This window comes from Puma concolor, chromosome B1, assembly GCF_028749965.1.
Source record: "Puma concolor isolate L17-30 chromosome B1, mPumCon1.1.hap2, whole genome shotgun sequence".
Lineage (NCBI taxonomy): Eukaryota > Metazoa > Chordata > Mammalia > Carnivora > Felidae > Puma > Puma concolor.
The window spans coordinates 200,810,805-200,835,658 of NC_141670.1; the positions used below are offsets into that span (position 1 = coordinate 200,810,805).

Here is a 24,854-nt window from a genome sequence, read left to right on the forward strand (position 1 = left end):
GGGAGCAGGGAAGGCCAGCCTTAACACAGATGAGCACACACAGCAAACTCAGGTCCCTGTCACCCCGGTGGAAGCTGGGCCCCGGGAGGTGGGTGGGTGGCCTGTTCGTAATAGGGACCGCCTCCCAGCGGTCGCACAACCAAAGCCAAGTGCGGGCTGAAGCCATGAGCCCGTCGTGCCTCCGTCAGGGGCACTGGTGATGGTGCCCCAGAGGACAAGCTCTTCGGTCAGAGCCAAGTCCCAGCCCCATGACGGTGCTCACCGGAAGGAGGCAGGAAGGAAAGCAGGCTGTGTAAACCAGCCACTAGCATCGCCCCCCTCGGTGCTCAGGCTTTCTTGTCCCAGCTGGTCTCTCCTTTCTTGTCCCAGCTGGTCCCTCGAGGGTGACCTGGCCTCCCCACCCCTGCAGGGGTCCCTCCCGGTGAGATGCGGCTTCGGCTGCTTCTGGCCTACAGCTGAGGGAAGGGGAGGAAGTGCTGAATAGGAGATGCTGGGCCTGCTTTGGGCTCCAGCTCAGGACGGGGACCGCATCTCGTGGGGCCTGACGCCTGGCCTGGAGCCAGATCGCAGTCATGTGGTGCTGTGGAGCGAGGGCTGCCTCCACCAGGGAAACCCGTCCTCCCCCTCCCAGCTGGACTTTGCAGACACATGGATTCCTTTGATCCCGGCTCTGGGGCTCCACTGCCCGGGAACCCGGCCCCGACTTCTCCTTCCTGGCCTGGGTTTCTTCATGAGGACAGTGGTCACAGTGTCCGTGAAGGGTTGTGACCACAGGAGCGTCTCGGATGACGCGTTCCACGTGCCCTAACGAAGTTCGGCAACCCGCGGCGTGATCGCCAGGCATTTGTTCTCGTTTCTGGAAGCCTGAGCCTGAGATCCAGGTGTCCCCAGCTTGTGCCCCCACCCCCCGACTCCTTCCCGATTCTGTTACCTCTGGGGTTCTTTGGCTCAAGGGAGCCTAACCCCAGTCCGCCTCCATCTGGGCTTGTTCTGTTCTGCCCCCCTCCCCCCCCACCCATCTGGGTCATTGCATTAGGACCGTGCTAATGACCTCGTCTTGATTGCTTCTGGAAAGACCCTCTTTCCAAGTGAGGTTTCCATTCAGATAGCACCAATTCAGCTTGTGTCTTTGGGGCATAATTCAACCCATAACATAACAGACGCACATGCGGACCCCTCGCACGCAGCTCCTGATTAAGTCAGTGCTTGGCTTTGGAGGGCACTGTGAGGCAGGTGATGAGTGGGGGTTTTTCCTGAAGGTTAGCTGTTTATACCCACAGAAGCAGTTAACCCTTCCTACCCTTGGGAGAGCTAATAGTGCTTGCCAGGGTGGGGAGGGGCAGGGGGTGTTTAGAGGATATTTTCTTATACGAACCCTTGATTTGGGAAAGAATGAGTTGTTCCTCTAGGAAAGGGACTCACCCCTGGAGGGTCACTTGGAGTCTTACTCCCAGGAAGTACATGACCATCGTTGAATTTCTGGTTGTTAGCTCCAACCCAAGGTGCTGCACCCTGGAGACTCAGCCAAGAGGCCTCCAGGTTCTGGACTGGAGTTCTCGCTGGGCCCCTGAGGGAGGAGGGCGGGTTGTGTCTGTCAGAGGGGAAGGAATGCACCCTGAGTGTGGGAATGGGGAGGCCTGGCCCTCCCAGTGAGTCAGGGGCTGCTTCAGACTTGTTTATTTAAGCCCTGAGGTCGTCCTGTCGCCTGGCAGTTCACATCGGCAGCCAGAGTGGATGTGTGAAGCAGACTGCATATTTCATAAAGAACTTTCCAGAACCTCCCGTCGTCAGGTGGATAACTGTACACTTTCCCACAGGACCACAGCCGCTTCGTCAACTGTGTGCGATTCTCTCCTGACGGGAACAGGTTTGCCACAGCCAGCGCGGATGGCCAGGTGAGGGCTGAGGGCAGGGGCGGGGGCTCATCCATGGCCTCCCAGCGGTTCAGGGCAGGCAGACCCTCCAAAGCCCGTCTTCCCATGAGGAACTAGAACTCCCCCTCCCTCCCGCTCCTGGAAGGCGCTCGGGTTACTGGGTTGGTGGACCCCTTTTCACCTCTCCTTTTGTTTTCTATTTTTGGAGAGAGTGTGAGCGGGGTGAGGGCAGAGGGGGAGAGAGAGAGAATCCCAGGCAGATTCTGCACTCAGTACAGAGCCTGACGTGGGGCTCAATCCCACAACCCTGAGATCACGACGTGAGCCAAAATCAAGAGTCAGGTACACAACTGACTGAGCCACACAGGCGCCCTACCTTTCTCCTTTTTAATAGAGCTGGAAATCCCGTTAGCACTCGTTTTAGGTTGCTTTTTTTTAGGAGTCACAGTAGCAAACTCTTGACGGTAGAGCCATGGCAGGAAGGGCTGGTTTCACGCACAGCTGGCGAGAGCATCCTCACACCTGTGACCCGTGTGTGTGTGTGTGTGTTTATTCCTCGAAAGATCTACATCTATGACGGAAAGACGGGAGAGAAAGTGTGTGCCCTGGGAGGAAACAAGGCTCACGACGGAGGCATTTACGCCGTGAGTACAGATTTGTCTGCGGCTGTGGTCGGGCGGCGTCCGTGTTTGCCGTCATCAGTGAAGAGTTGGAAGCAGGGGCGGCGGTAGTGGGCTTCAGGGTCCCATGGAAAGGGTGTCGTGGTCCCAGCGGGTCGCTCCCGGGCTGAGGGCTGTGGACAGGCTGCTTCCTGAGGCCCCTTCCCACTCTGTTCTCTGACACGTGGCCCACTGTTCCGTTTGACAGATCAGTTGGAGTCCTGACAGCACCCACTTGCTTTCTGCCTCCGGAGACAAAACCTCTAAGATTTGGGACGTCAACGTGAACTCTGCCGTCAGCACGTTTACGATGGGCTCCACCGTCCTGGACCAGCAGCTGGGCTGCTTGTGGCAGAAGGACCACCTGCTCAGCGTCTCCCTGTCCGGGTACATCAATTACCTGGACAGAAACAACCCCAGCAAGCCCCTACGGGTCATCAAGGTGAGGCTGAGTTAGGGGCTGGCCCTGGGGGCTTGGCAAGTGGGACGTGCGTTCAGCAGAAGCGAGAGTCCGGATGTCGACTCTCCCCTTGAGTTTCTAGAAGCGCCAGGACTCAGGGCCTGGGGTGTTGGACGGTGGCCCTCACCCTGCGGTCGGGAGCCCCTCTGGCCTCCCTGGGGCAGCCTCCCTCACTTCGGAGCTTCCAGGTGTAACACACGGAGCCCCAGGGCGTCGCTACAGACACAGAGGGCCCGCAGAGAGCCTCGAGGAGGACCAGGAGGCCTTGGCGCTGGACCTTGGCGTTTAGTTTAGGTGGCATTTGAACGTGGGAAGGAGAGACTTTGGGTTTTGGGTGGTTCAAGCAGGGAAGGCCCGTGGCAGGGAATGAGCTTGGAGAAGCAGGTGGACCTTAGGGTACAGAGGCCTTGAATGCCCAGCTGGGAGTTTGTGCAGCAGCAAGCCACGGGAGGTGGTAGGACCCTGTCCCCGGCTCCCGTCCTGTCACCTGCAGGCTTCCTTGGGCCAGGTGATGCCCAGGGTCTGCCCCCAGTGCCCCTCCTTTGACAGGGATGGGTGCGTCTTCTCCCGCCTCAGCCCTTGTGATCTCGCTATCTCTGGAAATCAGCAGCCAGGCAAGAGCCAGGAGCTCCCTGAGGACAGGGCGGGCTCTGCTGCTATCCCTGCAGGCCTTGCTTCTGCCCAGGAGTCAAGGGAGGCATGGTCCAGGGTGGGAACCACTGTGTCCCATTCAGATGCGGATGCTGCGTGGAGGGAGGACTGAGCCACTGCAACGGCCACATCTGTCCTCACTGCTGGCCTCGTGCCATCTGCTCTCATGAAGCTTCACCCACCTTGGCCCTGAGGACAAGGCGTGGGGACCCCTCCTTGAGTTAGGCCCCAGCCTGGCGTGATGGACGTGCCGCGAAGGTGTATCCGGCCTGACACTGAGCGTGGGGGAGCTGGGGGTGGGCCCCACCCCAGGACACAGTCACTTTGCTGGGCCTCCAGATGTGATGGGGAGAAATTGCTTGAGACATTCAGGCATCGCCGTCAGCCCACCTGTGCCCAGGAGCGCGGTTTCCCGTAGGCCACCAGAAGCACAGGGACCACAAGTTAGGCTTCCGTCCTCCCAGGCCAGCTCAGGGAATCTTGTGGGCTTTTACAGTTCTCAGAAGAGACTCCTGGCCCCGTGCCTGCCAGTGTGTAGGTGTGTGAATCCCAACGTATCTGGTGCCGATCCTGGGCTGCAGGGGTTTCTAAGCCACATGTGGGAGCCCAGGAAAAGACTGGAGTCAGAAGAGCAGTTCTCAGCCTTGGTTGCATGTTCAGATTTAAAAAGGGCTGGTGCCTGGCTTGCCCCAGAGGGACTGGGTCATCCCCGTAGGGATGGGCCTAGGTGCTGGTACTTGTAAACACACCCAGGGGATTCTCCTGTGTAGCCGGAGCACCGATTCTCAAGGGAGAAGGTCCATCAGGCTCATCCGAGAGGGCCAGCTTGTTAAAACACGGCAGCTGGGTTCGGTTCGTCCGTGGACACCTGTGGGGCATGCGAGAGCCCGGGGTTCTCACAAGTTCCCAGGTGAGGCAGCGACCCCAGGCAGGGATTGTGCACAGAGCCCCAGGGCATCTTACCGAGTGCAGGTCCCGAGTCCCCAGGACACAGGTGGATGCCCAGTGGGGCAGACTCTGGTCTGAGGACCACACTTAAAGTGTCAGGGCTGGCAGGGCCCTGTCCTAGAAGGAGACAGGAGGTGGGAGTAGCCCAATATGTCCCCTGAGAACTGTGCACCGTTCCTCTGAAGACACTTGCCGCATCGTGGCAACAAGTGGAACCCCACAGAAAGCTTGGAAGTTCCTGGGTCAGGGCCTGTGCAAAATTGTGCCAACCGTCAGCAGAGCATTACTGGCAAAGGCCCTCCTCCCACCCCTGGTGAAGGGGGATCAGTGATCAGGCCCCCCACCCCCCTTAGCAGTTACAGAGGGGTTATGTGTCCCCTTTGCAGCAGAGGTCCGGCTGTAGAGTCCTGTGCCTGCCACGTTGCCAGGGAGGGAGGTTGGGGGGGGGTGGTCAGAGCCCTCGAACAGCTTGTGAGTTACAGGTTTGGGAAGAGAACAGGCTGTCAGCAGCACCCCAGGACTGCCTGGGTCTTTCTGGGTGGCCCGGATGCCTCTCCACCCGCCTCTGAACGCCAGACCCTCCCGAGACCCGTCTGTTAGCTGCTGCAGCTCCACAGGTGTGAGCAGCATTTCCCCCTTTCGGGGGCGCTACTGAGACGAGGCTCTTGGCTCCTGGGCTCCCTTAGATCCTGTCCTTGGCCCGGGTTGAGCTGAGGTACTAGGAGGGAAGAGGCTGCACGATACGATTTTGTCACCTGCTCAGTCAGCTGGGGATAAAGCCGACCAGGGCTCCAGGGAGGTGTTTGCAGGCACGTGGGGAGCCGCTGGGTGTTGCCACTGACGTCAGCGGCAGTGTCGAGGGTCTTCCGCCTCTTTGTCACCCAAGGACACGTGTCAGTCAGTAGAGGGTGGCTGGCAAGTTGCAGCGGCAGGACGCTGTGCTCTGCGCTCACCCTGCCCCGTCCGTGTCCCCCACAGGGTCACAGCAAGTCAATCCAGTGTCTGACGGTGCACAAAAACGGAGGCAAGTCCTACATCTACTCCGGGAGCCACGATGGACACATTAATATCCTTTGACTCACAGAGCTGGCTGTGGGGCCGCTGGCAGGAGATGTGGGAGGTTTCTGTCCTCGCGGAGCCAGAGGCAAGGACAGCCAGGTGGCAGCAGCAGGGCGCAGCCAGCCCTGGCTGCTCAGACGGGCCATGTCCACACTGGGGACAAGGCTGCAGCCCAGACCTGGCGGGTCACTTTTTCCTGGGCGGCTGGGAGTGGCTCTGGATGGAACTCTGGACCAAGCTGCCTCTCTTCCGCGTGGGCCCCTCGAGCGGCCCGATCCCTCTCATAAGCAGTAAGTCAGGAGTCTCAGAATTCAGTAGAAGCTAGAACCTTTCAGGACGGTCCCCTTGTTTTAAAAATGGAAGACCGAAGCTCAGAACGCTCCAGGGCCTTCCGCAGACTCACACTGCTTGTGGGCAGCAAGGGACTGGAGCCTGTTTCTCCCTCTGGTGAGGTTCCTGCCGGTCCCTGGAGACTTTCTCTGGAGGCACGTTGAAGCCGCCCTCACAGCCGCCCTCACAGCCGAGCTGTTTGTGGCCTGGGGCCGGTAGCCCCTCCTCCTCCCAGGACTGCGGTCCATAGGGTGCTGGGTGGGGCCCGGGCGGGTCATCCAGCTGCTGGCGCCATGTGAAAGGCCTGCCCCTGTGTGGACTGTTTCCTAGTCTGCGTGCTTCTTAGCTTCTGGAAGGGGCTGTCCCGGAACCGCGTGCTCCTTCCTCACCCCTGCAGAGCCGGCTCATCCCTCCAAGGCTCTGCGGTTTTCAGAGGAGAGATCCGACTAAGGAGGTCTCCCCACACCCCAGGGGAGGGGGCACATAGGTCACTCTACACCCTGTCAAATGTAAGGAGGTTGGCATACGGTGGGAGCTGCATTAGAATCAGAGGCAGAGAAGGCTCTAGAATCTGTCTCTCCTGGAGCAGCGTGCCATCTTCAGCTGCCCTGGCGTGGCCCCCCTCCCCTTCCAGGTCTGCCCTGGCATGGGAGCACGCCGACATGAACCCCCGAGGCTCCCAGGTACTAATGTTCCCTCGGGTATGGAGGGCTGGGGTCTCCATCACAAGAGCATGTCAACAGTGGAACACAACTATAGCTTTCTAATGGAGGTGATGATCTTTGTTTAAAGTGAGATTTGCGATTGTTCATATGAAAGAGAAGTCCCATAGCTTAAAACACACCTTCTACCGGAACACCCCAAACCCACGGTCTATAAACCCGCCCTGCCAGGTGGGTCAGCCCCGGGCTGTTACGTGGTGGTCCTAGCTGGCCATCGGCTTGCGTGGGGAGGGACCAGTCTCCTGCCGACAGTCCCGGGCTGGATGGCTCGCCACAGAAAGCAGGCTGCAGCATGGGCTCAGCCGCACAGCGTCCCATCCCGGTGACAGGTTACTGGCCAGCCTCCACTCTGGCAGGGCCCCGTCCCCTCGCTGCAGGAGCCCGTCACGGGGGGGCTGTGACCCGCGCACACCGTCAGCTGGCGGGGACTGGTGCGGTCCCACGATCGGCTCCCGTGGCCTCAGGTTGCACTGTTTGTAACTCAGCGTGTCCTCAGTGGCCCGCTCACTGCGGGCTTGCTGAGACACCAGAACGCCTGTCCTGGAATTGAGACGTAAACTCGCCCTGGGCTTCCCCTCGGGCCCCGTGCCCACGGTCCTGTCCCGAATATGCCGCCCCGAACAAGGGATGGCCAGGCCTCCCCAGTGGGGCCTGCACCATGTCCTGCAGGTGGCCTTTCCTTAACCCCCCGCCCCACATTACTGGGATTCAGAGACAGGGGAGAACGACTCCTTCGCCGGCAAGGGCCACACAAACCAGGTGTCCAGGATGACCGTGGACGAGTCTGGGCAGCTGGTGAGCTGCAGCATGGACGATACGGTGCGGTACACCAACCTCACACTGAGGGACTACAGGTGAGGGGGCCGCGGCCAGAGCACGCGCCCTGGAACAGGAGGCCCTCTGCCTGCAGCGCTTAGTGCTGCCGATGACACGTGGCTCTTCTCAGCGCTGTCCCCAAAGGCTCCCGGGCCCAGGCCTTCGGCCACGGGCCGGGTTAGAGTCCAGGTGTAGACTCTGCCTGGGAAGTAGGCAGAACATCTCAGCCCGAGCGCCTTCCTCATTCTGTTCCTCAACAGCGAAGGAAGGCAACAGAGGAGGCGAGGCTGCCTTGCGGGCTGTTGGGAAGGCCCAGCAAGGCCCTCGAAGGCCCCTGGCCCGTGGCAGGTGGCTCCAGAGGACAGACAGGCACCCAGGTGATCTGAGTAAGAGGCGGTGTTTGGTCTGGCTCTGGAGTCTTGAACTGGCCGGCCCCGGAGCTGGGATAGCGGCTGTTAGCAAATAGCCTGTAGCTTCCCGTGCACAGTGGGGAAGAAGGAGAGCAAGGTCTGGCTTGTAGAAGCACGGATGGGGCACCTGTCTCCCCCCGCCCCCTGCCTCCCCACTGCGCTCCATGCGCGGACCCCCGTCCCTCCAGACTCCTGGAGACATGCTGGGGACCCTCACTTGGATGCGGTGTGTCCCCCGCGCCTGGCAGGACCGGGCCTGGAGTCAGCCGAGCCTCACGGTGAAGGGCAGAAGCTGGCCCAGAACCCGGTGTCCAGACCCCAGCCGCCCTCCGTGCGGCCCCGTAGTGACCCTGCATCAGCACGGCCCCCGTGAAAGCCTTCCCAGGAGCTGCACGCAGTGCGGCGCCCTGAGCCTCACCGGGGGGAGACCCCGAGCCATGTGGACCCCACATTTGGCCTGGTCACAGGGGTCTGTGTGTGCAAGTTCCCCTAGGGCGTGGTTCAGGGCGTCCGCCAAAAGCAAACAGGATTTTCACCCATGAACGTGCCAGCTTCTTCGGAAGGGTCACCGTGCTGAGCAGAGTGGCTGTGTGGCTGCTGGTGTGAGGGGTGGGCTCAGTTCGATCTGTGCCCTGGGAACGCCAGGGACGAGGGCCAACAGCTCGTCAGGGGCCCCCTTCCTTACTTCCTCTTGCCCGCCACCAGCCCCTGTGTGATCTCTGGTCTCTGTCCCAGAAAGGGTCCTTCCTCTGTGGTCCCAGGTCTCCGCTTGTGGCTCCTGTGGCACGGACGGAGTAGAGCTTCCACTTCCTACCCCGAGTTGCTCGGGTGTGCAATGAGTGTGTGGTGTGCTTAACACGCACACTGAGCCCCCGTGAGGCGGGTGTAATGCGTTTTCCCTCGTCTCCAACAGCGGGCAGGGGGTTGTGAAGCTGGACGTCCAACCCAAGTGCGTGGCTGTGGGCCCCGGAGGCTACACCGTGGTCGTGTGCATCGGGCAGGTAGGTCCGCGTTGGTCTGGCCGGAGGGAGCGGCGGAGCGCCAGGTCTGAGGTCTGAGCTGTGCTGCTCTCCCGTTTGACAGGAGCTCTGACACCTGTCTGTACCGAGCACTGCACGTGTGTTCGCTCAGTCGATCCTCAGCAGTCCTGTCCTCTAGGACAGCATCATCCCCATTCTATAGATGAGGAAACAGAGGCACAAGGAGGGTAAGCCGCTTGCCCACGGTCTGCGGCGGACAGAGGGCGGAGCTGCGATTCGTACCTGGGCAGCTGTCAGGCATCAGGCACCCTGTTGTGACCGGCGCAACAAACACCGAGATCAGGGTCCTGAGGGTAGGGGAACGTAAGAAAAAAAAAGAAGAAGAGAAGCCAGTTTGGGAACAGGAGGGTCCCCTGGGCTGATGGCCCAAGTGACGGCTTTATTGTTGCCGTACACAATCTTTTATATCAAGACTGTTATGGATCAGGTCATTCTAAGAATAAACAGGTTTCACATGATCACTGCCAGCCAAAACATTTAGTTCTGTGTACCTTGTGAACTTTCTAAACGGGTCACAACAAGACCTTGTTGATAGATTGCTAGCAAAACACAGTTCCCGTGTTTGTTTCTCTTTGACCCGGGGTAGAAAGGTGGGTAACGTTACTGCCAACACCCACAGACCACAGGCTTCAGGAATTAGATTTCTCAGCCTTGACAAGGCTTTCGTATGCCTTTGCAAGTGGGGGAATGGGAGGGGGAACCACCGGGTTGGCTGAGTCAACAGGGAGCCGTTGCTCGACCCGGTCTCAGCCTGGCACCGGGGTCCGGCCTCCCACAGCACCCCCCGTGTCCATCGGCCCACACGGCCTGCTGGAGGCACAGCAGGGGCGGCGTCCTCCTCACGACAGGAGTTCACCTCCCAGCCCCGAGCCCTGGAGCTGTGTGACTCCGTGCCCGTTCCTCGCCTTCTCTGGGCTCTGCTTTTCTCCTCCCTCCCCAACAGCTCACGGGGAGGATTTCGAGGACGTGTGGGTCCGGCCCCTCGTGCCCGTGTAAGTTCGTTCGTAAACGAGGCCGAGGCAGACAGTAGTCTGCTTTCTTCCCGAGGCTGCGTGATGGCCGGGGCGCCTGGGCCATTCCAGCTGTGCAGCCTGGGTTCCTGTTCAAGACGGGCCACCTACACACCTGATCTTTCAGCATGTCAGCATCTCTGGTCTCTTGACCGAGACCCCAGCCTGACCCGCTCCATACCACGTCCTGCTCCGAAGCAGGCGGCGCGGGGTCCGCACACCCGGGCGTCCCGGCATGTAGATCAGGGAGGGCAGGAGTGACCGAGTCCCCGATGGCAGGAGCAACAGCCCTGCTAGAGAAGGCAGGGCTCCGAGTAGCTGCGCCCCCCCCCCCCCCCCTCCCCGTGCCGCGCCAGCGGACTTCCGCGTCCCAGATAACAGGAACTTCAGCCGGGCGATTACCAGGCAGCCTGGGTGGTCAGTGGGAGAACTGCTGGAGTGAACCGCGTGGAGCCCTGTGGGGCGGGGGAGGGGGCACGGAGAGGCAGCCTTCCAGAAGGATGGGCGGGGCTGGGCTCTGTGGCAGGGCCTCTGGCAGCAGTTTCCGGCCTGCGGAGGGCCGTCCTGACAGGCCCTCCTCCAAGGCTCACAGCGAGGCGAGTGCAAGCGGGTCAGGGGGGCCACGGAGTTCCGTGCCATGCCGCTGCTGCCCTGGCCCTGCCCCTCCCCCGCTCCGGGTAGGAAGCTTCTCTTGAACTCCCCAGTGCAGGCCGTAGGGTCAGCGGAACATGCCAGAAGGGGGCTGTGATTCTAGGTCAGGAAACAGTCAGGGTCCAGCCTCGTCTCAGATGCTCATGCTCCTAAGGCCTCCCCTGTCGGGTAAAGCCAGTGCCCGCACCTGCTGGGCGGGTGACAGGGGCAGGTTGTTCAGGTGCATTTTGATGTCTCAGTGAGGGTACCGGCACCCACCCACCTGCTCCTCTTCCCCTGGCCCCCACCCCATAGGACACCAGAAGCGGAAGCCACTGGAGGGGAGGGGTGGAGGGGGAGACAGCTGGCAGCTCGGGCCGGGGTGCGGTGGGGTGAAGACAAAGCTGTCCCTGATCAGGGCCATGCTGTCTGGGAACAGGCCAGTGAGCTGGTGGCAAGAGGGGAGGCAAGGAGCGAGTGGGGGTGCAGGGCAGCAGAGGGTCCCCACCAGATGGCAGGAGGTAGGCTGTGCTAGCCGGGGACGCTGAGGTCTTGTGGGCCCGGATGTGCGTCCCAGCTTGGTTGTTTGTTTTCTGGGTTTATTTTGGTTTTTTTCCTGTTTTTTATTAAAAAAATTTTTTGAATGTTTATTTTTGAGAAAGAGCATGTGAGTGGGGGAGGGGCAGAAAGAGGGAGACCCAGAAGCCGAAGCAGCCTCCAGGCTCTGAGCTGTCAGCACAGAGCCCGACACGGGGCTCAAACTCATGAACTGCGAGATCATGACCTGAGCCGAAATCATGGTGGCTTAACTGACTGAGCCACCCAGGCGCCCCACAGCTTGGTTTTGCGAGTTGTGAGGCCTTGGACCTGTGGCTCTGGGTGTACCCCAGTTTCTCCTCCGCACGGTGGGTGGGGTGACGGTGCCCTCTCCAGGGTGGGGGAGGGGCCCACAGCGCGTGCAGCACCATTGGCAAGGCTGTGGCAAACGCTGCGTGAACTTCAGGCTATTTCGCTTCTGGAGGGGACTATATTTGATAATGTTGAGGCACCTCCAGCGTCTTTTAGCCTGGGAGGCTGAGTAGGTCTGTGTGCGGAGCCCCTCAGTGGGGCTGGGACGCCCAGGCGCTCAGCCCTGCCTGAGGACTCCGTCCTGCCCCCGACGGAGTCCGAGGGAAGCAGGGATGTGCTGCCAGGGGGCGCGGTGGGGCGCCTCCAGCCACCTCTCTGTGTGCCACCCGCGCTGCCCTTCCCGCTCCCTGGGACCAGGCGCGCTCTGGAGGAGGCCTGTTGGGGGGAAAGAGCCTCCGTGGACCTGGGCCTGGCTCTGCTCTCTGCCCACTGGCGCCCACACCTGGGGCCCGGTTTTCTGTCTGCAAGATGGGTACCAACGCCATCTCCCCAGCCGCGGGGGACGCCCGTCTGACACGTTGGAGGTTTCACACGCTGCAGATCGGAGCTGGTTTCTTTGGACCTGGGAAACCAGAACTGAGAATCGTCATGTGTCCCGTTCATTCCCAGTGTTGCCTTAGAGCCAAACGTTTGTGTCTCTTGAACCTCGTGAGAACACTGTTCGGCAAGGCTCGTTTACTGTGTAACGAGAGGAAGGGAGTTCAGATGGCAGATGGCTTCCCGAGGAGTGGGTGCTCGTAGTGGCAATGGCAGTAACGTGGCGATGGTGACAGCAGCTGGTATTGTGATACCGTGACTAGGAACTGTCACTGTCCCCAACGGCTAGCAAGGGAGGGCGCACGGAACCAGGGTCCCAGGGCCCCCGCCCCCAGCGAGCTTCGGGACAGAGCTCAGAGCAGGGCCGAGCAATCTGACCCTGGCCACTGCACCTTGACTGGTGGACTGTGCTTTTCAGATTGTCCTGCTCAAAGATCAGAAGAAGTGCTTCAGCATCGACGACCCTGGCTACGAGCCCGAAGTCGTGGCGGTGCACCCCAGCGGCGAGACGGTGGCTGTCGGGGGCGCGGTAAGGCTCCCGTCCCTCACGTCCTCTGCCCTGGCTTGTCTGGGTGGTTTGGGGGTGACACGAGCCGTATGAGTGCGGGGCTGACCTCGGCAGGACGGCAGGACGGGAGGGGAGTGGTGGGGGCCCCAGGCAGTGAGCTTGGGCGGGGCGGTACTGGGCCGTAGGGCCCGCGGCAGGAGCCATCGACCACGTGAGTACTTGGGGCACACGTGACTTGGCATGTTGAGAGGACCGGCGTGGATGAGCTGGGCTTGCAGGTTGCAGAAGGGAGCGTGACGAAAAGATGCTCAGCGCCTCGGAAGCAGCGCTGACCCGCCAGGTTCAGGGTTTTCCTTCAGTGCTGGCCCCGTCGTGCGCCGTGTGGCGCTCCCGCTCTCTAAACCTAGAGCCTCGGGCCTGGGCTTTGCCCGCCAGGCCGAGGCAAACCGGTTCCCTTCTTCCCGTCTGGTCCTGGGGGGGCCCCTGGCGGAGGAGGTCCGGCAGGCCTTCGTGCCTCCAGGGAAGGAAGCGGGCGTCAGGCAGCACCTGCCGTGTCAGAGACCGGCCGGGGACCAGCTGCCCACCGAGAGGCGCACGGCCGTCCTCACGGAGCCGCCGTGAGGGTCGAGAGGCTGGCCTGAGGGCGTGGCTTGCACCTGGCTCGTGGGGTGCATCAGCTCCGCGCTGGCCACTCCACTTGTCCTTGCTGCCTGTCCGTGCAGCAGCACGTGTGTCCCTGAGAGTGTGGCTGCCCCTCCACAGGGCGCACTGCATCTCCTCCCACCAGGCAGCCCAAGGCCGGGACTGGGCCACAGCCCCAGCGGTTCCCACAGGGCTCCCACCCGGCCCAGACACCGTCCCCGTCGGCCTGCGCACCTGCAGTCCCAGTGGTCTTTCCTAGGCCCGTCCCCCATTCCTTTCCAGATGCTGTCCTCTGGCAGGTTCTGAGAAACAGGTTTCACCTTTTTAGGGAGGAGCCCACAGCCATGGATGGTCCTGGGGTAGGAGGTCAAGGGCAGATGTGGGGTTTGAACCTGGTGTTCCCCCTGCAAGGCCGTACCACTGTGCCCTGCTTATCAGACCTTTACTGTTTCTCTTGAAAAGAAAGATGGCTAGTTTGTCGTCCCCTCAGCTGGTACCCCGAGGCCTCGGCAGCTTCCATCTTTCCTGGTTGTCTACCACTCCTGGCCTATGAATCGCCATGATGGCACAGGACATACGTATGTCTATACCGAGTTTCCCCACGTCTCACACACACTAGCCGTCTTGGTTTATTTTGATGACCTTGCAGCAGGTAGCTGTCCCATCACGTACTTGGCCCAGTAGTGGACATCGGTGTGGGCCTCCCAGGATGTGCTTCATGTGCCATCTGTGAACATAGGCTTTTCCTTCGTTGGAATGTGTTCCTCGTGGGCAGTGTGCTCACGAGACGTGGAGCCCAGACCCCCGCTGCATTAGGCATCGGATGGGCTTGTTGCGTGAGCTCTAGGACTCCCATGCTCAGGAACCCTGCGGGGTCTGGACGTGGCTGTTCCTCCCATGTTAGAGGCAGAGAGGAGTGCGTCGTGGACATAGCTAGGAGACCTGAGATTGTTTGTGCCACACTGACAGCTCGGCTGCCCCGAGGGGGTGGGCTGGCCCTCCATCTGCCTCCCAGGGCAGCCACAGGGACATCCTAGGCAACAGCAGGCTGGACAGAGCGGGGCCTGGTCGGAGTGAGTTGGTACCTGAAGGAAGCAGGGCAGAGACAGAGCACAGGGGACAGGCAGTGTGGCCAGAGGGGACAGAGCCAGACCAACGGCCCTCACTGGAGTGCTGTCGTGTATAGGTCATTCTCAGAGCTTGGCCTGTGGTCACCTGTGTTAGAACTTACTGGAACATTTATGAAAAAAGGCAGAATCCTGAGCACCCAAACACAGAATCAGAATTGGGGGTGCCTAGCATTCTGCATTTCAATTACCTTCCCGAGTAATTCTTCCCAATGTGCTGAGCGAGCCCTGGGAACTGCTGAGAGGTTTTAGGAGGGTGTCAGGAGCGTGTGTGTGTGTGTGTGTGCGCGGGTGCGCATGTGTACATGCCTGTGTGCACTCGTGTGCACACAACGGGAAGTGACCTGCCGCTCTTCTGTCCTGCAGGATGGGAATGTCCGCTTGTACTCCATCCTGGGCACCACGCTGAAGGACGAGGGCAAGCTCCTGGAGGCCAAGGGCCCTGTGACCGATGTGGCATACTCCCACGATGGCGCCTTCCTCGCCGTGTGTGACGCCAGCAAAGTGGTCACGGTCTTCAGCGTCGCTGATGGTTACTCGGTGAGTGGGCGGGTCGCGCGGCTCTGTCCCCGTGCCGGGCGGTGCAGATGGCGAGTGGGGAGCCATGGATGCCCAAAACCACGTGGCACCCGTGCTCTCAGAGCTGAGTGACGTAGGGCAGGGAGATACACCCTGTCGTCCAGGAGCTTGTGGCTGGTTAACGAGGCAGAACGGTTGCCAGGAAGGGCCCCGGGCACCGGCGAGGCGTGCTGGGAAGACAGACCGATCGGTCACCCGGATTGCCTGGCTAAGTGACTTACTGGTCTCAGGGACCTTCTTTTTTGCCAAGGTCAAAGGGCTGAGACTAGATTTTCCTCTGGAGTCTCACTGCCATTTAAAGTCTTGGGAAGGTGGACACTGATCATCCCAGCACTGTTCATGTGGGGGCAGGGCGGGGAGGGGGGAGGCGGTGGGTAGGAAGCTGGGCAGCGGCTCGGCGAGGGTAGAGGTGCCTGGGCCTGGGAGGACAGCCAAGGAACTTCACAGCCAAGGGGCAGGAGCATTCATCGTGGGGAGAACTCGGGCCCAGAGCTGTTCGCCCTGGTTCACAGACGGGACTGAGCTCAGCTAGGGATTCTGTCGCTTGCTGTCTGTGGCCACAGCAGGGGGCACTGGCTGGGGGGTTCCGGGTCCCTGGGCCCTTCAGTGTGCCAGCCCCCGCACTTAGGATGGGTTGGAACATGGCAGAGGCTGAAGAATTTACCATCTAGATTCTGCCATTAATGTCTCACTGTGTCCCCTCATCCATCCAGTCATTTTCATCTTCATTTTGGGTGCTTTTAAAGTAAACTACAGACAGCCGTATGTTTCCCCGTAAATACTTAGGCTTATGTATCGTTAACTAGAGGGGAGTCTCCTTTTAGTTTATGTCTTTCCCGTAACGTCACTTCTGACGGCAGGTGTGAGCAAATGCAGGTATATGCTAGAGTCAGGCACACGCCTGGAACCCGGACCTCCACGGACATAACACCCCGCCTCCCAGATTTCCTTCGGCCCCCTTACCACGTTCCTCAGACTCTATGTAAATGATTTCGTCTGTATACCACCCAGGTCTGGTTCACCGCCTGCTAAGTAAGCGGTCCTCGGGAGCGGGACCAGCAGTGCACGGACCAGGCACACTTGGGAAAGAAAATCACCATCAGGTCGACCCTTTCTAGGGAATAAGAAAACGGAATGCTCTGAAGGAAAAGCATTCCTAAAGCATCAAAGGAAGCATTAGGCCTCGTCCAGCTCACAGCCTCTGTCCGGGCCCCTGCCCCCAGCCTGGGCTCCAGGGTAGAGAGCAGGTGTGTGAGGGGAGAGGCAGGCCAGCCTCCCTCTGCCCTGAGCATTCACTTCACTGAGTGCTGCCTGCACGGAGCGGGACCCCCTTGAGCCTGGGGGGCTGTTTCTCGGCAGGTGTTCCTGTCCCCTTGCTGGCCCAAGGGCTCAGTGTGGACCGCGCACACATCTAGCGCTTCAGGATAAGTGCTGTGATGCAGGGGGCCCAGGGGACGCAGTGGCTGCTGCTTGATGTTGGGGCGCTCCTTCCTGGGCCTCAGTTTCCTCCTCTCACGGAGCAGCGGGCACCGCGGGTTCTTCTGAGGCGTCCGTGAGACGTGCACGGTGCCTGGCAGAGAAAGCGCCTCTGAAGTCGACCCTCATTGTCACCGCGAGGGCCGGGCGAGGTGACACATGCCACTCTGGCCTGAACCCTGACTACCACCTTTCTGTTCTCACCCCGCGACTAGGAGAACAACGTCTTTTATGGACACCATGCAAAGATCGTCTGCCTGGCCTGGTCCCCAGACAACGAACACTTTGCGTCCGGCGGCATGGACATGATGGTGTACGTCTGGACCCTGAGTGACCCCGAGACCAGGGTCAAGATCCAAGGTGACTCTCGCTCCCGCCTCGGCTCCCTGGGCCTGAGTGTCCCGTCTGTTTCCGGGGAGTTGGCCGGGAGGCACGGTTCCGTCTGCTGCGTTCTGCCAGCCCCTGCTAGACACGAGTGACCAAGCACACTCGTGTTCCCAGCGTGAGAGCAGGTGGTCTCCGTCTACAGGGCACGGGGGTCACTCTTGACCTCTCCTCCTGTCTTAGTCGTTGGGCCTCCGTGCCAAAGCATCACAGGCTGGGCGGGTCAAACCACAGAGTGACTGCTCTGACTGCTCACAGCTCCGGACACGAGGTCGGTGTGGCTGGAGGGGTGGGGGGGCTCTTCGAGGTCAGACACTTCTCGTCGGGCCTCACGCGGCGGGGAGGAGCAGTGCTCCCGCTCGTGACCCCAGCTCTTCTAAGGTCCTACCTCCTAATGCCGTCGCCTTGGGCGCTAGGTTTCAGCGTGCGGTTTTGGGGAGCAGACGCCAACACTCAGACCACGGCACTTCCCTTCCCCCTCCTCACCCCCTTGCACCAAACCGCTGAGCAGGGTAGATTCTCCGCCCATGGCGGGCAGTGTAGTGGAGCCTCACGTGGCCTTCACGCTTTCCTAGCACCGCCCCCCCCTTTTTAAAAACAGGTGAAACTATTCTCCATAAGTTTTATTTAATGCAACACATTTTTTTCTGCCTGTGGCTCTGTAGTCACACGCGGCTCAGAGCCCTGGGAGGGACCACGCCTGTCCGAGGTGGATCTGAAATTCTGCCTGGTGACCCCCCCGCCACCCGCCTCTCCTTCCTGAACTGCTCCTCAGTGGCCTCCTTGTGCCATCTGGTCCCCCTCGCCCTTTTCTGCACAGCGGGCAGCCTTTCGTGTTAAAACAAATGGGAGGCTTTTCTATTTAATAGTATCTCTGAGTCCACCTCGAGGCCTGTTGTGGGTGCTGTAGGCAGAGGGAGGGCACAGCAGACTGCGGGCCACACAGGACAGATTCCCACGTGCCCTCCTGTCTGTGTAGTAAGACCCAGCAACTTCCCGGTGCAGGTGTCCGTTGGGCGAGGGCATGAGACTGGGGAGGAATCGGGTCATGCCTGGTGCACCTGTTACAGAGAGGGGTGGGGTGAGGAGACCCGCCCGCCCAGTGCTTTTCAGCCTTTATTCATTGCCACCGCATTTTATTACCGCAGACAGCCCAGGAAGCCGTTTGTGTACTGTGTCTTGTTTTATGCACAAAAAGAAAGATTTTTCGGGGGAGGAGCAGTTTTGTCTCCCAGGGGAGGTATCCGGTTGTCAGGACGGTACCCGTGTCTGGGAGGTCCAGCAAGGACGCTGCTGAGCCCAAGCGTCAACCATGCGGGGGTTGGGGGGGGGGGGTCGAGAATGCCTGCGCCCACCTTCCTTCCTTCCCCCCCCCCCCACCATGCTTCTGCGAAGAGGGGCGGGGTCCGATGAATAGCTGTCCAACTGGGTTTCTCCGGGCCTGTTGTTGGTGCCGGCGCAGCGGGTCTCCTGCCCCAGGCCGAAGGGGTGGTGGGAGTGGGGACGCCGGGCCCTCGTTCAGAGCGCCTTCTTTCTTCCCAGATGCGCACCGGCTCCACCACGTCAGCAGCCTGGCCTGGCTGGACGAGCGCACGCTGGTCACCACCTCCCACGACGCCTCTGTCAAAGAGTGGACAATCACCTACTGAGGAGCCCCCTCCCGTGGACGGACCGAATCAGGGACTAGCGCCTAACCGCAGCAGAACACGTCATTTCTCTAAATCTCTCTGTCGTGCGCCCCCCGCCCCCGCCCCGCTCCAGAGGGAGGGGCCTTAGCTCACGAGCACCCGCGTCTCGTCTCTGCAGGGTGTTCCTGTCTGTACACGTCCTTCTGAAAGCTTTAGACAGTGACCGTTTGCACATGAAAAATAAAGCAAGCACTTAAACAGCGTGTGGAGCGTAACTAAAACCCACCACCCAGCCCAGCCCAGCCCGAGTGCAGAACATTCCAGAGGCAGAGCCTCGAAAGCACACAGACCCGCTCGCCCACCCCCCCCCCCCCTCCGGCCCCGCCCCCGCGGCTCTTGCTCTCTGTCCGCCACCTGCAGAGCGCCCCCTGCCGGCGAGGAGAGGGCGCGCCCCGGGCAGCTCAGCGAAGCCGGCCTTGTGTGTAGAGCAGGTGCCGCTCGGAGCCGGGGGGCGCGCTGTGTGGTGGCCTCCGCAGCGGACCTTGTGTTCACTGTCCGTTTTTGTGCTTGATTTTAAGAATGGAATTGCGGGATTTTTTTTTTTTTTTAAGTGTATCTTAACTGTTACCTGTCCGTGTTTACGGGCTAGCGCGCTGAGGGCGCCGCCTCCGGGTTTCAGAGCCCTTGTTAGCCGGACCCAGGTGTCTCGGCCCCCGTTTGCTCTCCCGCTCTGGTGTGTTCCTGTCTTTCTTTCCCCCTTCTGCCCTCAAGAGCAAAGGTTAATTTAAAGGCAGAGGTGAAGTCACTGTAAACTAACCTGTTATGGTTTTCACCTTTTTTTTTTTTTCAGTGCAGAAATTAAAAGTAAGTATAAAGCACGGTGATCTGTAGTTCTTTTGCGTGTGTCGGAAATTGCTGGTAAATGTTGGCCGAGAGCAATCGCTCCCTTTGCACTTGTGAAAACACTTTGAGCGCTTTAAGAGATAAGACCAAGAAGTGATTAAATGTCTTTCTCTTCACTGTGCATTGCTGACTCTGTGTGGTGGGGGGCCCGTGGGGGTGGGGACGGGGAGAGCTGTGCGGGACCTTCTGGTTTCGCCCTGGCCTGCACCCTCAGAGGGAGACAGTTCCGGAACCCGGATGGTTGGATCTACCCAGTGGTGGGAGAGCAGCCCCAGGGAAGGGGCCTTCTGGATCCTCATCCCAGCTGCCAGATTGCTGTGTGACCTGGGCCACCTCCTCTCCCTTCTCTGGGCCTAAATGGATTATCTGTAAACTGAAAACAGAGGACCAGATGATCCCCAGATCTCACTGATTCTCAAGTGCTGGGGCAGTCTGTGACCTTTCTGGGGTTGCTTTCAAAAGTAAGGAATAGCGTGCGTTTAGATGTCGGAAAAAAAAACGAAATTCCCAAACACTCCTTTTAATTGTGAAAGGTTATCTTCTTGGCTGGAAAGACAACATCGTAAAGCTGTCTAAATTTGTAGTTCTTCTTCTGGTTTCATCATACTGCTTCCATAGTTCATGTATAAAAAGGACCTGCGAAAGGAAGAGAGAATTAAATGTGAAGTCTATAATATCTAAAGCTGGGGCCGCCACAAATCACAAAGTCCAGGAGTGTGGTTCATTCCTGTGTGGACTGGGGACGGGCTACTTTTCACTTCGCATCAATGGGGAAATGGCGAATTATTCACTAAACAATGAGGATTAAGTTTGGTAACAATCTGAAAAAAATAAGATCGTGCACCTTGTTCCTACACCAGGCTAAATCACAAGCAGATCCAAGGTTTTGATTTTAAACAACAGAGTTTCAATAATACTAGAAGAAATCCGGGGACTTTGTGTCCACACAGATACGAGTATTGCTAAGAATGAGAAAAACTATAAAGGATAAAAGAATGTTACATTTGGCTGTAATTTTTTAAAGTGCACTGAAGCAGAAAAAACACAGTAAACATTTAAAAATACAGCAAACGCCATGCTGTATGCACTAGGCCCAAGGACGTGTACATTTTTATGCTCGGTATAATTTTCCTTGAGCACACAGGATTTTTTTTTTTTTAATGGAAATTATATGTGCATACATGAGACCATTTGAAAAATTTTTGATAGAAAACTGATAGAATAATGCATATAAAGTGACTACATTTATGGAAAAAGACCACAGGCTTGGATCTTGAAACCAAGGCTTTCTGGTTGAGAAGACACAAAGCTGGGAGGCAGGAGGGCCGTTCACCAGACAGCACAGGGAGTCACCCGCCTCAATTCCTCACTGGAGGCTTTGTGTTTAAAAAAAAATTTTTTAATGTTTATTTTTGAGAGACAGCATGAGCGGGGGAGGGGCAGAGAGAGAAGGAGACACAGAATCCAAAGTGGGATCCAGACTCTGAGCTGTCAGCACAGAGCCCGATGTAGGGCTCGAACCCACAAACTGTGAGATCGTGACCAGGGCTGAAGACAGACGCTTGACTGACTGAGCCACCCAGGCACCCCTCACTAGAGGCTTTCTAAAGCAGAGCTTGAGTTGACCCAAGATCTCTACTCCTTTCGAGGAGGGACGCCTTCATACTGCACCCTGTAAGGGCTAGTGGGGGGCACTTTCAGGCAGAGGTGGGTAAGGGCTGTGTGTTCATCTCTGCTCCCACCCTGACTGCGGTGCAAGCAGCAAATAAACCCTTATTCCATCAATCCACTGATTTCGTGGTTACCACAGCAGAGCCTAGCCCAAGCTGGCCTAACACAGAAACAAAGACCTGCGTATCGGGGCTGTTGGTGTCTGCATCAGTTTCTACATCTGTAAATTGGGGGTAATAATGGTACACACCTCACGGTTGTGCAGGGATTATGTGAGATACCCCAGGTAAAGCCTACATCAGTGTCTGGCCCACAGTTAACGCCATAAATGTGAGACATTGTAGATGTAGAAGGTATTAGGAAATTGATTTGCAAGTAACACACATACGGTAGTTAGCACTGTGAATGCGGGGCACCAAATGAGTACCCACCTAGTGATAACATACAACAAATAGTGACCTGTGCCCCAGGAGGAGCCCACGTGAAGTCCAGGGGGAACTCTGAGGAAGGAAATCAGGGCAGGCTTCCTGGAGCAGGTGGTCTCTCGAGGCTGGGAAGAGGCTTTCAGAAAGCTAAACGGGAAATCCGGCCGTGACTTTCCTGAAAAATACCCAAGACAGGGTTTAATATCATCCGGTGTTCTTGCTTGGATTTATTCATTTGTCCCTTTTACGGAGATAAACAATTATAAACCTTGCATTTAGTACAAAAACCTCGATTTTTTTTCCCCATGTTCTTGCATTAAGTCCTAGATTTCTGGGAGTCTGCTGTTTTCGGATTTACTCCTGGCTATCATAATCCTGTCTAAAATCAGGAATTAGCAACTACTAGGGAACAGAAACTGAGGGAAGGGGAGGTTGTTTTCATAGGCTTACTGTAAGCCAGGATTCTGAGGGCCACGGGGCATAGAGAATCCCCTTAGAGGATGAGGGAATTGAGTACTGACAACATACAGGGTGGCCCGGCTAATCTGAAAGTACGGTTTGCCTGTGAAACTTTCTGAGCCAAAATGGCCAAAAGCAAACAAGCAGTTACCATTTGTTTCTACAGAAAACTTTTTTAGCGTCCCCAGACCCCCAAATGAAACTTCTCTAAGGCTTTTCCGATACTTTCGGGCACACCTTGCTCACAGACGCACACGAAAAGTCGAGATGCCGCCCTGAGGCTCACAGACAAGGTGCCAAGCTGGCGGCTTGACAATCAAGGGCTGAGTGTGGTTCCCGGGGAAGGCGCGGGGGGGCGCTGCCTCTGCACCGGCTCCCCTCGCTGCAAAACCAGCTCCGACCGCTCCTTTTGCTTTTCGCCATTTTTCACAAAAGTGCAAATCCTCTTTGGACTTCTTCCAGCTAGTGAAAACGGGTACCAATGTAGGTCTTTCGTAAAAGCGTCGTAGGAGCTTTCGTAGGAGCGTCACGCAAAGTTTGGAAAAGCGAGGGATGCCTGCCTGTATGTGCGTTCCACTTGAGGTGTAACTTTGGGGCCACCCAGGTGCCTTCCTGCTCAAGGTAAAGAACTCGTCACCACAGAAGTGCCTTTTCTAAGTGACTCGTCATTTATGAGTTTACTATCATTTCTTTCTTTTTTTTTGGTTAATGTTTATGTATTTTTGCAAGACAGGCAGAGCATGAGCAGGGGAGGGGCAGAGAGGGAGGGAGACACAGAATCCAGAGCAGGCGCCAGGCTCTGAGCCGTCAGCACAGAGCCTGACAAGGAGCTCGAACTCACAAACTGCAAGATCATGGCCTGAGCCAGTGGCACGCTTAATTGACTGAGCCACCCAGGTGCCCCATCATTTAGTTATTTCTTGGTTTATCATCATAGTAATAATTAAAATCAATACTTTGGTTAATTATTAATGACTATTAATTATAAGTTAATATAGTGAATGCAATTAATTCTTAATAACGGACTAATTTTGGGTTTTTAGTAGATTTCTTTTTTTTTTTAAGTTTTTTTGAGAGAGAGAGAGAGAGAGAGAAAGAGAGTGAGTAAGGGAGGGGCAGAGAGAGAGGGAGAGGGAGAATCCCCAGCCGGCTCTGAGCTGTCAGCAGGCTCGAACCCATGAACTGTGAGATCATGACCAAGAATAGAATGCTTAACCGACTGAGCCACCCAGGTGCCCCAATAACTGACTAATTTTGAAAGGAAAAAAGAATCTTGGAAACAACCGACCCAGTAGGTCCCGGGATGTTAGAAATCCCGTGTGAAGAAGGGAAGCGTATAAAATAACATTTTTGTGCCCGAGCCAGACTAGCTCCAGTGACCCTAAATCGAGCCTTTTGATTTGGATACCGCTGCACTTCGTGATTGCGTTTATCTGTTCTGGTACCTTCTATGCCAAAATTAAAAAAAAAAAAAATGAGGAAGATGAACACTGTCTTGCCCATCAGACTCGTGTCTCACAGGTAAATGGCAACCACGATGCCTGGGGGGGAGCCGCTCAATCATTCACATCACAAAGCGGACGATCTCCCCAGCCTGGTGGGGGAGTTCACGCTCTGTCCCATTTTCAGGCGTGCGGACTAGATCTGGGGGGGCAGTTGATTTGCAGGACACAGGACACAGAGTGACCGAGCTGGCTGCCAGACAGGCCTCGGGCCCCGCTGGACGCCCCAGAGGGCAGGTCCCCCTGCTGCTGTGGAGCAGGTCAGATGGCAGGGGCCACCGTGAGCGGGGAGGGGAGAGACCTCGTGACTTGCCTGGGGGCGCAGCAGAGCAAAGGAGGTGCCGTTGGACCGATTAGGCTCGAAGCAAGCAGACCAGAGACGCAGGAGTGCATTTCCAGGACCCACGTCCAACATCAGACGCTGATTAGAAGAGCCGTTAGCCCTCGATGTGCCGCCCACCTCCTGAGGGGTCTGGGACAGGCTAAGTGTCCACGCTGAGCCTCCGGGTATAGGGTGGGCGTCGGGGACACAGGGAAGCCAGATTTGGGGGGGATTTGTATTAATAGGGCTATTGAGGGAAGAATGCAAGGAACTATTATTAAGAACTTAATCCAGGACTTGTGTTCTTGTATAATAAACAAATTAGCTTAAACTAGTAGAGCCTTCACCGAAGGTCATGTTGTGTATCCCCTTGTTTCCCACCCCCACAAAAGATTGTAAGAAATGCTGGCTGGAACCATCGGCGTGGCCATCTGGGGAGCAGCATCATTTCACAGGTGGACACAGATGCCATCTTACTGGCAACTGAATTATGACCATCAACTTGCTCTCTAATGATCTGGGCATAAGTTAGACTTCCCGGCATCCCGAGGATGGTAAGTCTGAGACGTGTTATTTTTTTAGCAAACTAGGGAGTGGGGAGGTCACACTTCTGACTGCTCCAGGAGAGCCACAAGTGGCCTTGTCTTCCACCTTTGTGCTCACCTGGGTGTCCTCTGTGCTGCATGAATGCAGGTCGAGCCTGTGCCCCGAATAACTTCTATCTTTGACTATTAACACCTTCTTTAATTCACTCCTTCTTCCTCCCTCCCTCCCTTTTCTTCCTTCCTTCCTTCCTTCCCTCCTTTCCTCTCTCCCTCCCTTCTTCCTTCCTTCCTCCCCTCTCTCCCTTTCCTTCCTCCCTTCCCTCCTTCCTCCTCTCCTTCCTTCCTTCCTTCCTTCCTTCCTTCCTTCCTTCCCTCCCTCCCTCCCTTCTTCCTGCCTTCTTTCCTTTCCATTATAGCATCCAACTCATTGCATATGGGAAGAACACTGAAAATAGATGAAGGTTGCAAAATACTGTCTGTCTAGATGAAGCTAGTATTCCGGGTCTGGCCAAATTAAAAAGCCAAAACCCACAATCTTCGGTCTGGGAAGTGCCTTTATCAGTGCGTTACCTTAGCTACAAGACGCAAACACGCTTCTGGGTTTAGCCGGGATGTCCTATAGAAACAG

General features: G+C 57.6%; 1 protein-coding gene across 1 annotated transcript in view; it reads left to right on the forward strand.

Moving 5' to 3' along the window:
• WDR1 (WD repeat domain 1) overlaps positions 1 to 19,423 on the forward strand; it is a 44,686-nt gene extending 25,263 nt beyond the window's left edge. The window contains exons 6-15 of the mRNA XM_086705448.1: positions 1,818 to 1,895; positions 2,438 to 2,518; positions 2,742 to 2,975; positions 5,571 to 5,663; positions 7,406 to 7,557; positions 8,843 to 8,930; positions 12,474 to 12,584; positions 14,699 to 14,872; positions 16,603 to 16,747; positions 18,314 to 19,423. Coding sequence (XP_086561574.1) covers positions 1,818 to 1,895; positions 2,438 to 2,518; positions 2,742 to 2,975; positions 5,571 to 5,663; positions 7,406 to 7,557; positions 8,843 to 8,930; positions 12,474 to 12,584; positions 14,699 to 14,872; positions 16,603 to 16,747; positions 18,314 to 18,420 — 1,263 coding nt within the window. The 3' untranslated portion in view covers positions 18,421 to 19,423. The remainder of the gene's footprint in view (positions 1 to 1,817; positions 1,896 to 2,437; positions 2,519 to 2,741; positions 2,976 to 5,570; positions 5,664 to 7,405; positions 7,558 to 8,842; positions 8,931 to 12,473; positions 12,585 to 14,698; positions 14,873 to 16,602; positions 16,748 to 18,313) is intronic.
• Positions 19,424 to 24,854: the final 5,431 nt, after the last annotated feature.